Source organism: Rhamphochromis longiceps, linkage group LG7 (assembly GCF_057381845.1).
Source record: "Rhamphochromis longiceps isolate RC_006_pf linkage group LG7, R_longiceps_female_GT1.1, whole genome shotgun sequence".
Taxonomy (NCBI): Eukaryota; Metazoa; Chordata; class Actinopteri; order Cichliformes; family Cichlidae; genus Rhamphochromis; species Rhamphochromis longiceps.
The window spans coordinates 15,814,366-15,831,246 of NC_140563.1; the positions used below are offsets into that span (position 1 = coordinate 15,814,366).

Here is a 16,881-nt window from a genome sequence, read left to right on the forward strand (position 1 = left end):
ATCTGTTGTAGTTTCATTTTCAGATGAGTACAGAAACTGTCCCAGTTCAGAACCAGTTGTTAGAAAGTTTAGTTAGCAGGTGCCAATGAATGCCAATACACTGAACGGGACTTGCACTTAACAGCGTACACTATATTACTGTGTTGGGGGACATGCGCAGTGTGTTTTTTGGGTCAAAACAATTACTGAGAAAGATGCCTGCCACTACATTAGTGTTATCTTTGGAGACCTCTTTGGAGCAATAACATAAGTAAAATGAGATTTACCCTACAGCAAGAAACTCAAGGATGAAGCACAGGTATGCAACACAACTTTATTGAAACTCTTGAAGCAACATCCATTTACAAACAAGGAAATGGGAGCTTGTTGAACGTAAATGCCTTTTTTTGGAGCCAAAATTACAGAAAAGAACAGGGGAAAAAAACAAAAAAACAACAACTCCCAGGGATTGGACCAGTGGCAGGTGTATTTTTTAAATACAAAAAAAATTAAAAAAATTAAAAAAAACATAACTTATGAAATCGTTCAAGTTTACAGGAAGATTGAGACACAGGGCATATGTAAATCATTGATTTACAGTTTAGCTTGCGTTTGAAACTTTAAATGACTTCCAAATATCAAAGCAGGCATTACTTTGATTTAAGAGATGGACGAGAGGGAAAGAAGAAAAAACAAAAACAATGGGCGCGAGTGAGATGGGGCAAATGCATTCTCGAATTCTGGATTTTCAGTGTGGTGCAAGTTAATCAGTCACAGTCATTATGAAAAGGCCTTTTCAGGATCGCATTGCTTGAGTGCTGCCTCTTGACACTCCTCTGGGTCCCTGACCAGCTCCACGTTTGTAGTTCTGCTGGTAACCGTCCTAACAAAGAAAAAACAAAAAGGAAAGGGATGTTTTAGAAATTGTAACAACAAAACAGCAACAAAGATCACGTACAGTTTGAACACTTCTTTCATACCCTCTGATAATTCCCATTTGAGTAATCCCGAGGTGTGCTGTACTGAGTTTGTCCATATCCCGAGTTTGGAGAGTTGGCGAAAGGAGCACGATAACCATCGTAGCCACCTGGAAACACAAAGACACAAATTAGAATTAATGCATGAGAAACTCATGCTACCAAATACAAATGTGTAATAAAAGAGAACGTCCTGGTCGTGGAACACTGGACCAGCTCTTTATCCTCTCCAGGATACTTGAGGGTGCATGGGAGTTTGCCCAACCAGTCTACATGTGTTTTGTGGACTTGGAGAAGGCATTCGACCGTGTCCCTCGGGGTGTCCTGTGGGAGGTGTTGCGGGAATATGGGGTGTCTGGCCCATTGCTACGGGCCATTCGATCCCTATACAACCGTTGCAAGAGCTTGGTTCGCATTGCCGGCAATAAGTTGGACTCGTTCCCGGTGGGTGATGGGCTCCCCCAGGGCTGCCCTTTGTCTCCGGTTCTGTTCATAATTTTTATGGACAGAATTTCTAGGCGCAGCCAAGTGGCGGAGGACTTTCGCTTTGGTGGCCTCAGAATCTCATCTCTGATTTTTGCAGATGATGTGGTTCTGTTGGCTTCATCGGGTGAGGGCCTCCAGCTCGCACTGGAACGGTTCGCAGCCGAGTGTGAAGCAGCGGGAATGAGGATCAGCACCTCCAAATCTGAGGCCATGGTTCTCAGCCGGAAAAGGGTGGAGTGCCCACTCCGGGTCGGGGATGAGTTCCTGCCCCAAGTGGAGGAGTTCAAGTATCTCGGGGTCTTGTTCGCGAGTGATGGGAGAAGGGAGCCGGAGATCGACAGACGGATTGGGGCTGCAGCTGCAGTAATGCGGACGCTGCACCGGTCCGTCGTGGTGAAGAGGGAGCCGAGTGTAAAAGCGAAGCTCTCAATTTACCGGTCGATCTACGTCCCTACCCTCACCTATGGCCACGAGCTGTGGGTAGTGACCGAAAGAACGAGATCGCGGATACAAGCGGCAGAAATGAGCTTCCTCCGAAGGGTGGCTGGCCTCTCCCTTAGACATAGGGTGAGAAGTTCGGCCATCCGGGAGGGGCTCAGAGTAGAGCAGCTGCTGCTCCACATCGAAAGGAGCCAGCTGAGGTGGTTCGGGCATCTGACAAGGATGCACCCTGGGCGCCTCCTGGGTGAGGTGTTCCAGGCATGTCCCACCGGGAGGAGGCCCCGGGGCAGACCCAGGACACACTGGAGAGATTATATCTCTCGGCTGGCCTGGGAACGCCTTGGTATTCCTCCGGATAAGCTGGAGGAGGTGGCTGGGGAGAGGGAGGTCTGGGCCTCTTTGCTTAGGCTGCTGCCCCCGCGACCCGGCCCCGGATAAAGATGGATGGATGGATGGATGGAAAATAAAATAAAATAAAGAAATGAACAAATAAATTACATATTCAGTCTTGTTTCAAAGTGAAACCACTAACTTACAGCTGAGGGTGTTATCATACCTCGGAAACCATTTGATGAGCCTCTGTATCCATTGATCATGCCCCGGGCGTTGCGAGGTCCACCACGAGACATACCTCTGCTGTTATAGAAGGACTGAGCCTGCCTGCCAAAGCCTGGACCCTGCTGGGAAGGCTGTTGATGGCCTCCAGGTTGGTCTTGGGAATGGAAGGCACCAACTACTAAAAAATAAACCAAGATAGCAAGGGGTCCAAAACACAATAACTCAGTCTGTAGTTGAACAAGAACATGCATTTAAATAAAGTTTAACTGCAGTGAAGCCTCTAGGAAGGGAAAAAGGAAAAAAAAAAAAAAAAAAAAAAAAAAAAAAAAAATAGACAGGAAAACTTAAGTTGCGAAGATAAAATTTAAAGTCTGCCCACCAGATTGCAGCTGTTCTGGCTGCATCTCCGTCTGCTCCACTGGATGCTGTGGCTGGCTGCTAAAGGCCTGGTTATTGTAGCTCTGATACTGGCTGGCCTGGTTCAAAGCCTCAGCCTCATTAGCTGGTGGGACTGGAGCATTAAGGTTGAACACCTGAGGGATAAACAAAACCCACATTGTTATGAAGCCAAAAATCAGAGGAAAGGTCACATGGTTATTAGGAGTAAAGTCCACTGCCACCCATTTCCTGATTTCAACTGTTCTGCTATAAACGTATTTTAAACGCAATGTGATAAGGTCACTTCAGGACTCAAAACAAACAAAACAAACAAAAAAAAAAAAAAAGTAAGTCATTAATGAACTTCTGTTGTGACTCCAGTGGTGAAGAGCACTCTGTGCTCCAAACAGCTGGTTTATCCACATGATGCGCTTGATGCTCCAGATTTCAGTAAAATTTTTTCTTTAATCACACTCCAAGCATGGAAGGGGAACAGCTGCACGATGCACGAGAACTGTGAATGCTACAACACCACAACTGAGGGTATCCAACCACGTTCCACACATGCATGCTAAAAAGCAGCTTGTTTGTTGTATTTGGCTGAACAGCGTGAAAAGTTGACAAGTGTGTGAATGTTTAACAAAATTAGAGGACCAAAGATATGGAAAACAGTGCATGTGTGGAATACATGAAACAAAGCAGAACCCCACATGGAGTAAACCCTGAAATTGCCATAAAGAACAACATGGTTTTAACACAGGCTATTTTATGACATGAGAAGCAGTTCATATTTATACCTCCAAAAACAAAAAAAATCAAAAGGAAGCAAAGCCTTACTGTCTGCATGGACTGGAATGGTGCTGCGTTGACATTGATGCCACCACTGTGAGGAGCTTTGGAAACAGGCTGGAACACCGGCGTCTGTGAGGCTGGAGGGAGAACTGTAGAGGGTGGAGGCTGCTCCGACAAAGACATGGAGGGCTGTTGAGCAGGGAAGGCATAATACACATCACATTAAAAACGGTCAGCAAAATTTCACATGACTGCAATGAGCACTTCCCCACCTTTCAATGGAAAAACTACTCCATATATAAAGAGTTTAAAAATTAAAGCTTTACTGAAGTCCCACCACAGTTTACCTGGATGGGGTCAATGGATTCTGCTGAGGGTCGAGGATCTGGTGTGTGTGAGGTCTGATACATAGGTGGTGGTGTTGGAGATATGATTGGAACCTGTAAACAGTAGGAGTAGAAATTACACCCATTCTCCATACAATTTCTAACAGCATGTTTGCTTATATTTAAGTACTTACTTGTGTGGGCTCAGGTTGAACAGGAACAGAGTTGGGTTGTGATAGCCGGGTCTCAGGATGAACTAAGACAATTTAAACATTGTCAGACCTGACATAACTTAAAACAAATAAAATAAAGACTGTTTCTCTTTGGTACAACATACCTGGAGGACACCCCATCTGTGGCACCTCCATGTTTTGGGCAGGTTTCATGGGCTGCGCCGATACAATGGCTGGGTCAATAGGCTGTCCATCAAACTCCAACATGGAGTCCTGAGAATAGAGGTAATTAGTACCAAGTTACAACATCCAAACACAAACAGCAGTGCTTTCAACTAAATCCACACCTGCATGAAGTTGTACGTCCCCTGCATCTGCGCCATTAAGTCTTGCACCACCTGCTTCCTGGCCATGGGGTCAGTAGGAGGCGCAGGAGACGTCAAGTTCATTGGGTGGGTATCCAGGGCAACAGGGGGCGCTGCAGGCTGCACAGGCTGCTGCTGCGGTTGCTGCTGTTGTAAGGCAGCAACTGCCTGATAGTGGAAGGGGGAGAGGACAAGTGAGTGAGAAATGCACTGAACGAGAACCACTGAAAAGTGGTTTAATGTTCATGAAAAGTTGTATGCATTCGTATTCACATCAGGATTAGTAAACCAAGACATCACAGATTAAGACCAAAAATGTAATCTGAGCTTTCCAGCATTGCAATTACTTCATTGACTCGACAACTTCTTTCTTGTCAGGCAGACCGAGTCATGGGATATCCTCAGTTAAAAACAAAACCTTGTGTGTTGCACACTTGTCACAAGCATTCATACCATCTCAGGGTGGCGCTCAAACATAGATGTGACAACCTGTAAGTAGACAAAGCCAGAGTATATATATAGAAATGCCCCGGATGTGAAAAAGATTTACTGCTCCCTGAGGGATCCCCCCCTCACTAATCGTTTCATTTTCAGATGAGTACAGAGAAATTGTCCCAGTTGAGAACCAGTTCTTAGAAAGTTCTGTTAGCAGGTGCCAATGAATGCCAATACACTGAGCAGGACTCGCAGGGGGGAAAAAGCCTGGAAATGATAACGACTTCTATCCTGAATCATAGTTGGTTAATCAAGTCTTTAATGAAAAATAACTGGCTTCAGGATTAGCACACAAACTCAAATAAGTAAAAAGGAGTTAAACTGTTAGCCACGTACTGCCTAGAGCAGAATCAAAAGCTCCACAGAGCTCTATAGGTAACTGCATACTGAACCATTTAGCAAACAGGTTACACCACATTTCTTCAGCTGCACTTAAAGAGAAGTGTGGCTGCTGTCATCACAACCACCACTCCTTGAGTTTAGCAAAACATGTGATAGACTGGATTTAAAAAAAATAAATAAATAAAACTTCAAGTGTTGCCTAAATCTTCTTCAATATTTATCCCCAAATTTTCAAGTTTTTGAAATAAATAAAAGTACAGAAAGATTACCCTCTAATGAGAGAATGAAAATGTTAGTTTCTGCGATAGCAGCAGCCGCTAGTTGTTTTTTTCTTCTCTACAAATTTCTGTTTCATGGTCATGTTGCTGATGTTTTGAAACAGCTTCAGAAGCCAGAATTTACAAAAACACTGAATTAATAAAGACTGTACAAAAAAAAAAAAAAAAAAAAAAAAAAACTCTTGGAGATTTAAGTACAAGCAGAAGATGTATTTTCTTTCAAAACATTTAATTACTACTACTAGCTTTGAGTTAGCTCATTAATTTTCAAATCTACTTCATAATTACATCATACCTCCGTTTCTCGGGTCCACTCGTCTCCCTGTTCCTTCTCACTGCCGCTGTATGTGCCATCTGGAATGAACTGTCTGTTTACAAACTGGAAGTAATAAAGCAAACATCAGCACAAAGATGAAAATATAATAAGCTCCCCAGATTTTGATGGAAGAGAAAAACTTGCTCTCACCTCTGTTGTTTCCACTGCAATGGGCTCTGTGAATTCCTCAATTATTTCAGTGTCTGTAAAGAGGAAAAATTATTCAGTGAATGCTGTGATGACTTCTTTATTGCTGGATTATGTTAGGACTTTTTAAGTGGTAAGACATCAGAAAGTGGTCAAGACCTGGATCGGCAGTCTGCTCTTCTGCTTCTGACGATTCAGCTACTACTGCAGGTGCTGCAGCAGCAGCTGGCTCTTCCTCTTCTTCTTCCTCCTCACACACTCCATTTTGGTGAGATGGAATCCGGTCAAAGTACCCACTCAGCAGAACCTGGTCCAAAGTCTCCTTCAGTGCCTTGTCTAGCAGAGGGGGTGACAAAAAAAATAAAATAAAATTCAGCATTTCAACAGAAACTCAAACCATCAAAGCATGCATTGAGCTGCCACGGGAATAACAAAGTGTCAGTATTAGGACCTGTGGATCAATAGATGACTTAACAGGAAGTGTTTCTGATACACTAAGGAGAGCTTAACAAGCTAAACTCCAAACGAGATGTAACAATACTGAGTTTCAATTAAATAAACACTGAGCAGTGATGCAAGCTTTACATCCCACACTAAACCTGAACTTCCACTTTTTAAAAAAGATAAATGTGCAAATTTGAGGAATTTCATCAGTAAAAAGACCACACATTTAGTGACTGCAGCCTCAAAATGTTTTCCCCCTGCATCTTCCACAGGAATCAAAGCCAAAGATCAGTGTTTTTATTATTACTTTCAGAACTGCCTCTGAATGAGACATTGTTGTCTAGCTAAAGGTTAAAATGGCTTTACAAAACAAACAATGTTTTTAATCACGATGTAGATGGTGGTGGATGCATAGTAGGCAAATGCACACATTAACTGAACTGTTCTACAAAGAAAAGAACACAAGCTAATCATTTCTAAATGTGAATCCCTTTAAAAGGTTGATTCATGTAGTAGAAAATGGCATTAGTACTCCAGCTTTCCTCAGTTGGACACAGTAGGGCTCTGGTAATTTTCCAAGTCCAACTTTCAAAACTGTTGAATTCAGTGCTACTCCACCTTTAGTCTCTACAACACCACATACAGACTAAGCCTACAAACATTTGCAATAAAAATAATAATTAAAAAAAAAAAAAAAAAAAAAAAAAAAGATGATTCCCTGCAGCTCAGTTTTTAGTACCAAAGCCACATTAATTAACACCACCACGAACCACTTTGCTGAGCAATATTGTAAACAGATTTTTATGACAGTAGTAGGATTTAGCCTCCCCCTACCCTACTTCAATATGAAATAATAATAATAATAATAATAATAATAATAATAATAATAATAATAACAACAACAACAACAACAACAACAACAACAACAACGGCTTTATACATATACAGTCATATTCTTCAGGTACAACAGCATCAAAAATAGCACAATATTTCCTATAAATATGTATCTATTCATATACATGTTTAGCCAATTATCCAATTCTGCGTCATGTGGTGGGCTGGAGCCTCTCCCAGATGTCAGATGAGAAGCAGGGTACACTGTGGCATGGTCACCAGCCCACTGCAGGGCTAACACAGAGAGACAACCATTCATGCTCACAATCACACCTCTGGCCAATTTATAATATACTAATTTATTTAACAGACATGTCTTTGGACTCTGGGAGAATGCCAGAGGACTGAGAACCTAGATAAGCTCACAGAAAACAAACAAATACTGCACAGAAAGGCCAATACAAGTATCCCTAGTATTGTTGTAAAACAGCCTCCAAATGGGATTTTTGGCACACATAAATATGAGGGAACTTACAGTCTTAAGTTGCTTTAAATCTATGAACTAAAAAGTATGGCAATGTGAAGACTGATGTAAGTTTTTAAAATAAAATAAATTAAAAAAAAAATCTAAGCCCATACAATGGAAACAATTTTGGTAAGAGCTTACTGATTGGATTATAAATCCAAACATGATTTATAATTTTCTTGAAAATGGTAGAAAACCTTCAAGATGATTCATGCATTTATGCTTTTGGATCTTCAGCCAAAGCAGCCCAGTATCTTTTCTTTCTCTGCCTTATGCTTTAGGTGAAAAAGTCTGCTGTCACTTTGATTAATCTCACCCTGACTCTCTGAATGAGACCTCTGACTGACAGGAAAGGGTTGAAAGGTGTCACAGTGAACTGGGTCACCAGTATCCTAATGTGGCTCTAAAAATCTGACTAGTGGAACCACAGGCGACAGGGCTGCTGGCACCCTGCCCTACTGCTGAGTCAGGATAAGCCCACAGCTCTCAGCCCCCTAGCTGAATGCAGTAGTGCGAGGCTTCAGGTCAGATCGCTGAGAATGCAGTAATGCCAATAGCCCCAAGCCTTGATTATTCACATTGCTGCATTAACAAAAACACTACATGCACATGTCATTAATGTATTAAGACTGACTTACAACCGGAGTAACTTTTGACCAGGCACATTGATTTGGGATCTCCAGATTCGGACAACTACTCCCAAAGTATGCGACAGATTACTTATGACCAGCTTCAGTGTGATAAAAAGCTTACAGATGACTGTTGTGTCACCATCCATCTGATAAAATGTCCTGCCAACAATTTTCAGTGCCAGCTGGGCATCTAAATAAAGCCAATTTGTCTTGAATAATGACGCCCCTTAATTCTGCAATAAATTTTAGCAAGGCTGCAATTACATTATTTCAAGTATTATTTTACTTGACATTATCTTTGATAAGCTGAACTGCTTGTCTATAAAAAACTAAAAGGAGAAATAAAATGCTTTAGCTAATTGGCCAAAGCAATAGAGAAACTAAGAAACCGAATAATACACCAGAGTTGATTACTACGGAAATGAGTTAAAATTTGGCTTACATGTTGTTCCAACCACAGCCTTGTCCTTCCCTTCCAGCAGGTCCCAGAGGTGAACAGATGCATCTTCATACTGATCAGCGAGCCTGCACAGATAAAAATAAGCGCTTAAAATCAGCTTTTTATGGGGAAAAAGAAAACACAAAACCCACAACTAGGCACAAGTTTTCTGTATCATTGCCTTAGACAAACCTGATGTTTTGGTCACGTTCTGGCCCCACTAGCTTGTAGAACTCATCAAAAACTGCAAGGTCTGCATCTGTCAGCAGTGGTGAGCCACCAACTCCCTGCTTCAGGTCCTGCCGCACAGTTTCATCACCCAGCCGATCAAGGATGAACTGGAGCTCCAGAACCGTCTTCAGCCTTCTTTGCTCAGCTTCCTCCCGCTGCAGCTGCTCCCTCCTTGCAGACTTCTTCACTACTTTCTGGATCTGAGGATAATGAGTATGAGCCACAAAAGATCAAGTTATTACAATCCAGGGTGTACACATCTTTGATGAACATTTCTAGAAAATTAAAACTCAACCTTACATCTTGTCCCAATGTGACAAATGTCTTTTGCAACTCTCGGGCAAATTCCAAGTTATTCATGACTTCCTGGTACTTGGAGAGGGCTTCCTAAAAAGATGAAGGAACAGATGTTTCACAAGTTTTACATTCCTTTTAAAAATGATTTTGGTTTCCAAGTACCCACCAGCTGGTCCTGATTAAGACCCTCCCCTTTATTCTTCCTGACTTCATAATCATCCAGTTTGCTCTGTAACAAGATGCAAAAATGCAACAAACAGTTTAAAGATTAACCACAATGTAGACAACTGGTTATTGTCAGAAATTCAGTTTAGTCAAGCAGACCTGGAACAAACCGGTCAATAGTCCTCACCTTTTTCTTCTCCATGTTGCGCACCTTCTTTTCAATAACAACAAGAACTTGCTTCAAAACTTCAGACTGTCCACCAAGTGCAAGATTGCCCATTGACCCTGGAGCGGATCCCACATCTGGGCTGGCAGACTGCACCGTCCTGTTTGCATTCATTGCTGAGGGCATCTAGGAATTGAAAGTATAACAGTTCAGCTTTTGGTGACAAAAATATTTTCATGTACTCAAAAAACAGAAAGAAAAAAAAAAGTATAGTGGAAAATACTCAAAACTATCTGTGGACCACAGGGAACCGTGTCATTGTTTTGCTTCAGCTAAAGATAACTTTTATTAATGACTAACCTGAAAATCATCTTAGGTTAAATTATTAATTTCACTCAAAACCTTCAAAAAGGACACACCAAATAGATCCTCTTAGGCAGGATCACTGCAGATAATTTTCTACATCAATAAGAATTACATAGATTCAGCCACAGCAGGCCCCTGACTCAGCATTTAGTGCCACAGCAGATTTAGGATTCATGTTACCTTAAAAACAACAACATATAAATAATTCGAATTAATTTCAAGCAGCAAAATACACAGATTTTAAGTGGTAGATAGTTTTTTACAATATAAACATGATGACTTGACTGGAAGTTGTAATAAGCAGATATCCAGAGTTAATATATTAATAACTGATAAAAAACAACAACAACAACAAACAAAACTGGGAATAAAGTATCAGAATATGACGAGTAGAGAAGCTGCAGATTTGGATTTATTTTTGCACTGTGCTTCACAATTTCGACTGAATTCTTTGAGAAAACTGTTGCTATCAGTCCCTATACTACATGAGATACCGTCATGTGCATGCTAAGGTGGGTCTGGATGTACTAATTGCTGGATGGGTATATTTGAGAGGTTAACTGAAAGCTTTATTAAGTTTTCCTTGTGCGTACTCTGGAGAGACAGCGAACTATTCTGCTTAGAATGTAAAGCTCCTGATGTATATTCTTGACACTTAAGTTCGTAAATGAAACAGTCAACTATACTATACACGAAAATAAATATGGTCACTGGTGAATAACATAACTAGAGCAACTGGCCCAAATAACACAGCAGACCTAATATATTTTTTTTAACATGATGTATTATAGCTGTAATTTAAGTGACAGTGAAGTTAGCTATAGTTTTGTAACAGTAAGTGTTCAAGACAAAAACCCTAGGCCTTAAAACTATTCTCTAATAGCATCTGGCTAACTTTAATCCAAACTGCGCAGCCTTGAGAGATATCATTTTTCTAACCCCGCACTTTCTCCCCGTCAATATAGCTTCCTCAGACCTCGGGCTGTAAATCTATACCACTCGCTAGCAAGTCTGAGCCTCCTCGGCAGTACGGCCAGCTTGCAGATCTCATCTCTTCGATTTGGTAAAATGGCCTTGGCCGCACTACCGTTAGCACACACCACTGACTTAGCATCTGATAGCTACAGCAGCGCGTGCTAGCCACAAGCCGGCCGCCGGGAGACCCGTTGCCTCGATACAGCGGCTCCCGAATGACCCACCTTGCTTATATCCACAGGGGAGCTCGGCAGCGAAAAGTACGAAAAGGCCAAGTTGTTATTATTGTTGTGTTGCTTTATTTTTCTCTTGCACTCTTGTGTGGGATCCGCCCCGCCGGCCTCACCGACAACTGAGACGGTTCGAAAGAAGAAGAAACTCTTTATAAAGGCGAAGGTCCGTTTTTAGCTATCTTAGATATGCCTGAATATATATACGCGGAAAAATCACGAAAAAAAATATTTTTATTTAACGCAAACAATTAAAAAAGTCAGACTTTACCATTAAGAAATCAATAATTAATCACTTAAATAAATGGAAAGTTATAAGCCAATTAAACGTTTGCAGTTTCTATTTGTGATCAGGCATAATTGTCTCCAGCCTCCAGACAGAAAATCTGCACAATCATTAGCTTTGATTAGGCTATCATATCTTTCCCTGTGCCTCGTACAGTTTATCCACTGCTACTCTGAGCACCACCTCACACCTGCTCTACAATCTTTTATAGCAGCAGTTCAAAGTTATATAGATCATGTAAGTGTGCATTTAAATATGTAAGATGGCCTGTAAGACCCCTAAGAGTTCAGAAGTTTCACTTGAGTTTATATATATATATATATATGTATATATATATATATATATATATATATGTATATGTGTGTGTGTTTATACTTTCTCTCTGTACTCAAGCTTTGCATGTAATTAATTTTGCCAAAAAACAAACAAAAAAGGACACAATATACAAATTTAAAAGTAACATACTACTTTCCTTAATTGCATGTTTTAAGGTCAGTAGTATACAAAAGTCTTGGACCATCCCTAGGAAAGCTTCAACAACCCTGAGAATCAACATTTGTATATAATGACTTTAAACTGACTGGCTGACTTTATACTGACTGGTCCCTTGGAGGCCAATCCATAACTAATACTCTTTACTTGTGTGTTTTTTCTGTCCAGGTATGCTTTTACTGTATTGGCACGTGTTTGGGATTATTGCCATGCTAAAAACTGAAGCCATTATCAATCAGACACTTACCAGATGGTATTGCATGGTGTCTTAAAATTTGTCTGTACTTTTCTGCTTTGCAAATTTCATCAATTTTGACAGTATCTTCAACTGCACTGGCTGAAGAGCCATGTCATCTACACTGTGTTTTGCAGATGACTGTAGACACTCACTATTGTACCTCTATCCTGACTTCCTTTATACAAACTGATAACGATTTGAGATTCATGACTCCATACGACCTGTTACCACTGATTTTCAGTCCAATTCTTGTGTAATTTGGGATACCTTTTCTTCTTGTTCCCCTTCCTTGGGAATAGCTTCTTGACAGCTACCATTCCAGTGAAATCATTTCTAAGCACATACGTTTTAAATAATGTTCATATGCTGTGGACAGTTCTTTTGGCCTGCCACTTATTTATCCTCCACTTGTTCAGTTTCCTCAGATTTTTTTAAGGGCACACCATACCAAGATATACCAGGTCTCTTTGGGAATCACCTTGATAGTGCAAAAATTCTACATTACGCCTGTGAGTTATTTTTGGTATTTTTCATAGAGTCAACTAAACGGGAAAAAATAATGTGCTAGGTGTCTGTTATATGTATACACAACAATGGTCCTTGAGTTAGGTGCCTTTTTATGCTTGAATGATTCATGGTTAAGTAACAAATGGCTTAACAAAAAACTAACAAAAAAAAAGCCCAAATCAAAACATTACAAAAAAATCCTCTGAAAATGGTGAGGTACAAGGACTGGACTGAACATAAGTGAAAAAGTAGCCAATGTCCAACTAAAAACGTGGCCCAGCAGCATGCTTTGGAGACTTAAACTTAATACTGGCAGCTAGCTAGAGAGCTATGATGGATATAACAACAGGCATGATATGTTTGTGTTATATTTTCAAGAACTTAAAATTAGAAATCATCTTAAAAAACAATCCTGAGGAATTGTTTGAGAACATTTACAGCCTCATTGTGATGGACTGGTGACCTGTCCAGGGTGTACCCTGCCAAAGCTGGGATAGGCTTCTGTCCTCTGTGACCCTAGATTGAATAAGTGGATGAAAATAGACAGATGGAATCTCCTGCACCTCTTTTGTCATGATTCCAAGGTCTAAAACCTGCAATGCAGTTTTTTATATGAAAAAAAGTATTTAAGTTAATATCTCTATTTTACTTTTATCCATTTTAGAATAATAAGTGTCTAGTTCTACAAGCACCTAAACAAATAGATTTTAACAAATGTAACAACGATCTTACAGGGTTGACATGTTCAACCAAAGATAGTTTTTAGTTACTTATCACCAGGTGGCAGTAAAGGTCAATATATGATCAACAAATATTGATGCTGGACTGAAGTGAAAGTTTCACTCTTCCCTTACATGGAAATATGTTGACCAGTTTTTAATAAATGTAATTACTCAGACTTCAAATCTTTAAAAATGTAGTTTTTTATTTATAAATGAGGATAAAGGACTCACGCTAACAGACAAATGGACTTGATTAACAGAATTAAAAAAACAACAACAACTGCTTCTGGATTTTATTTTTTTTATTTTACTTTACACAATTTCCATGTAAGTTACATACCAGCTTGCCAGTCAAGCTTACCAGGAGACTATTGAAAAGAATGTGTAGCCAGCTTTCTGTTGTTTTGCCAAATACAGGAAGCAGTTAACATGTCTGCACAGCTTTTTGATTGCAATGTTCCACTAAAAGTGTTTTCTTTTAGGATAATAGTGATTATGGGAGGATCCCAAGGGTAAATGAAGCTCCCTTTCAGTGACTCATTTCCGCAGCCTGCTATATTTCAATCGAACAACGACTGACCAGCTTTTCTAGTAGAATTCTAGGGTGGGTCCTCATCTGACCTCTGACCTTTACAACAAAACTTTTTAGGTTAAAAGCACAACTCAGTGCTTTGTGGTGCCAGTAAACAATAAAACATTTCTAGACCTTTTGCTGTTTAGGAGGGGCGTGCTAAACCAGAGCTAGATATCATTTCACTTTAGATTGGACAGGAAGTAGTCGTTTTTACTGATGCTGTTCCAGAGTTTGCACAATCGTAGAGTCAACACCATGTCCATAGTCTTTTACTTCAGGAAATTTTCCTGCAAGCACTTTCAATATTTTGTTTCTTGGGAAATAAATTCCCATTCTTTGCTGAATGACTAGCTTCTGTATGATTTTACTGTTTGCTTAGCAGCAATGTTTTTTTCCCCCCGACATTCCACACTGCTTTCAACTCCATAATGCTCTCAGTACAAAACAGGCAAAACAGGAAGTTGGACATGCACTTCCCTAAAGGTTGTCTACACTCTTAACTGTTTGCTCCCCAACTTGTACCCCAGAGAGGAATAAAAGCTGAAAATAGCAAACCACATTTCGCATAAAAGGTCACTATTGCCCTTATTTTAAATGCTATAAAGTTCAAAGCATGAAGTGTGAAAATCCCCCGCCTTTCAGTTTTATTACAGAGGTAGGGTGACACATGGATGTCAGATCTACAGTAATGTGCACCTCCTTTCTGGTGGCGTTTAAGAAGCGTTAAAACAGAGATATGGGTTTTACCACCCAGTCACAACAGCCTCGAGTTGTGTATGAGAATACTTTCTCCTATCACCCCGAGCCATCTGGAGTCTAGCAGTCTATCTGGGAAACCATGAGAAGGGTGCCATCGTGCATGTAGAGGAGTAGGAAGTGAATGCAATGTGCACCAACCCTTCAGGAAAGCTTCGTCTCTGCATGCCAGTTTGAACATCCTCTGGGCTCTCTCAGTCAGCTCCACAGGAAGTAGTGGATGACTTGTGTCATGCCAGTACTGATTTTGTCTTCTCTCTTGTGTTTCTCATCTGTCATGAATTTGTTCATGTGCTTTGTGTTAATGCCACGTGGCATTCTGGAAGGATTCAAATATTATCACTACACATGTATCCATGGGTAGTATTGATTGTGAGCTTCAAAACCTCCTTTGTTTAATTGTCTCAGAGAGGAGAAAGTTAAAATACCAAAAACTAAAAAGACTATTACAAACCTCCCCTCCTAAATGACACAATGCAAGCACTGACTGAAACTGTTGATCTTTGGCGCCGTAAATTGGCACTCAGTCAATAAAACTTTAGCTGTTTAATTCATTATTTGATTATTTTACATCATTGAAAGCTCAAGAATAGTTTCTTGGCTGACTGCATGTAAAGACTGTTTATGACAAGAAAGAATGAACTTTAAATTTTAATATTAAACTATATGGATGGGAACTTTTCAAAGTACCAAAGAAATATTAATTAAACCATATATGCAAATCATTTCATTACAATGCCAAAGGAAAATTGCATTGTGCTGTTGTTGTTCATATGGATTCAGCAGGGATACTTACTTGATCCCCTGCTGAATTTGTATGTTTGCTCACTTCCAAAGATATGATCAGTATCTAATTTTTATGGTAGCTTTATTTTAATGGAGAGAGACAGAATATCGACCAAACATCCAGAAAGAAAGAAAAACATGACTTAATACTTGGTGGAGAAATTCTTGTTGCAAACATCACTAAGATATTTCTTGTAGTTAGTCAGGTTTGCACACATCTCAAGAGGATTTTTGGCCCACTAGTCTTTACATAAACTCTCTAAATACTTTAGGTTTCTTTGCTGCTGCTTAGAAACGTTAAACTTCAGGTCTTTCCACAGAAGTCTTACAGGATTGAGGCCTGGAGACTAGCTAGAGCACTCGAAGATGTTAACATGCTTCTTCTTTAGCCACTCCTTCGTTACCTTGGCGATATCTTTGGGTCATTGTCATGCTGGAAGACCCATCCACAGCATATCTTCAGCGTTCTGGCTGAAGAAAGGAAGTTCTTGTCCAAGATTTTATAGTACATGCTCCCATACATTTGCTCCTCAATACAGTGAAGTTGTCTTGTACCCTTAGCATAAAAATAAACCCAATGCATAATGTTTCCACCTCCATGCCTGACTGTAACGATGGTGTTCTTTGGGTCATGCTCACTTCTCTTCCTACAAACATGGCTGGCGGACTTGATGCCAAAGAGCTTGATTTTGGTTTCATTTGACCACAGCTCTTTCTCCCAAGACTTCTCTTGCAGGTGAAAGTTTTCAATCCATTATAGTGTAGTGTGTTGACAATGGTGTTCTGACTGTGGTCCCGACTTGCTTCAGATCATTAACAAGCTCCTCACATGTAGTTTTTGGCTGATCCACAACCTTTATCATGATCATCCTTACCCCTTGAGGCAAGATCTTGCATGGAGCTCCAGATCGATGCTCATTTTATATTTCTTCCATTTCCGAATAATCACATCAACAGTTGTTATCTACTCACCAAGCTTCTTGCTGATGGTCTTGTGGCTCATTTCAGCCTAATGCAGGTCTAAATTTTTGGCCCTGATATCCTTTGCCAGATTTTTGGTCTTGGAATGGAAAAAAATGATTCAGTGGATAGTTGTGCTTTGTATACATAATAAGTTGAGATCAGGAGTATCTGTAATTGATTGACTGATTGTAGCTTATGT

At 40.3% G+C, this 16,881-nt stretch overlaps 1 protein-coding gene across 2 annotated transcripts; it reads right to left on the minus strand.

Annotated features, from left to right (window-relative positions):
- Positions 1-299: 299 nt before the first annotated feature.
- On the minus strand, positions 300-11,509 carry caprin1b (cell cycle associated protein 1b). Of its 2 annotated transcripts, none has more exons than XM_085412509.1 (18): positions 11,353-11,509; positions 9,809-9,973; positions 9,623-9,685; positions 9,460-9,546; positions 9,121-9,359; positions 8,932-9,014; positions 6,213-6,389; positions 6,057-6,109; positions 5,886-5,969; positions 4,458-4,643; positions 4,275-4,383; positions 4,132-4,193; positions 3,959-4,051; positions 3,657-3,800; positions 2,821-2,974; positions 2,440-2,616; positions 960-1,066; positions 300-862 (listed from the first exon to the last, which is right to left on the minus strand). In XM_085412509.1, the coding sequence occupies exons 2-18, from the start codon at positions 9,971-9,973 to the stop codon at positions 776-778; spliced, it is 2,070 nt and encodes a 689-aa protein (XP_085268635.1). In that variant the 5' UTR covers positions 11,353-11,509; the 3' UTR covers positions 300-775. The 2 variants fall into 2 exon arrangements, with proteins under 2 accessions (XP_085268635.1, XP_085268634.1); XM_085412508.1 differs by having other exon boundaries at positions 2,440-2,619.
- Positions 11,510-16,881: the final 5,372 nt, after the last annotated feature.

Excerpts from the sequence above, each read along its gene's own strand:
- caprin1b (XM_085412508.1), bottom strand. The coding sequence starts at position 9,973 with ATGCCCTCAGCAATGAATGCAAACAGGACGGTGCAGTCTGCCAGCCCA. Across the intron at positions 6,110-6,212 it reads AGAGCAGACTGCCGATCCAG|ACACTGAAATAATTGAGGAA; the intron begins GTCTTGACCACT and ends TCCTCTTTACAG. Across the intron at positions 4,644-5,885 it reads AGTGGACCCGAGAAACGGAG|GCAGTTGCTGCCTTACAACA; the intron begins GTATGATGTAAT and ends TTCCACTATCAG.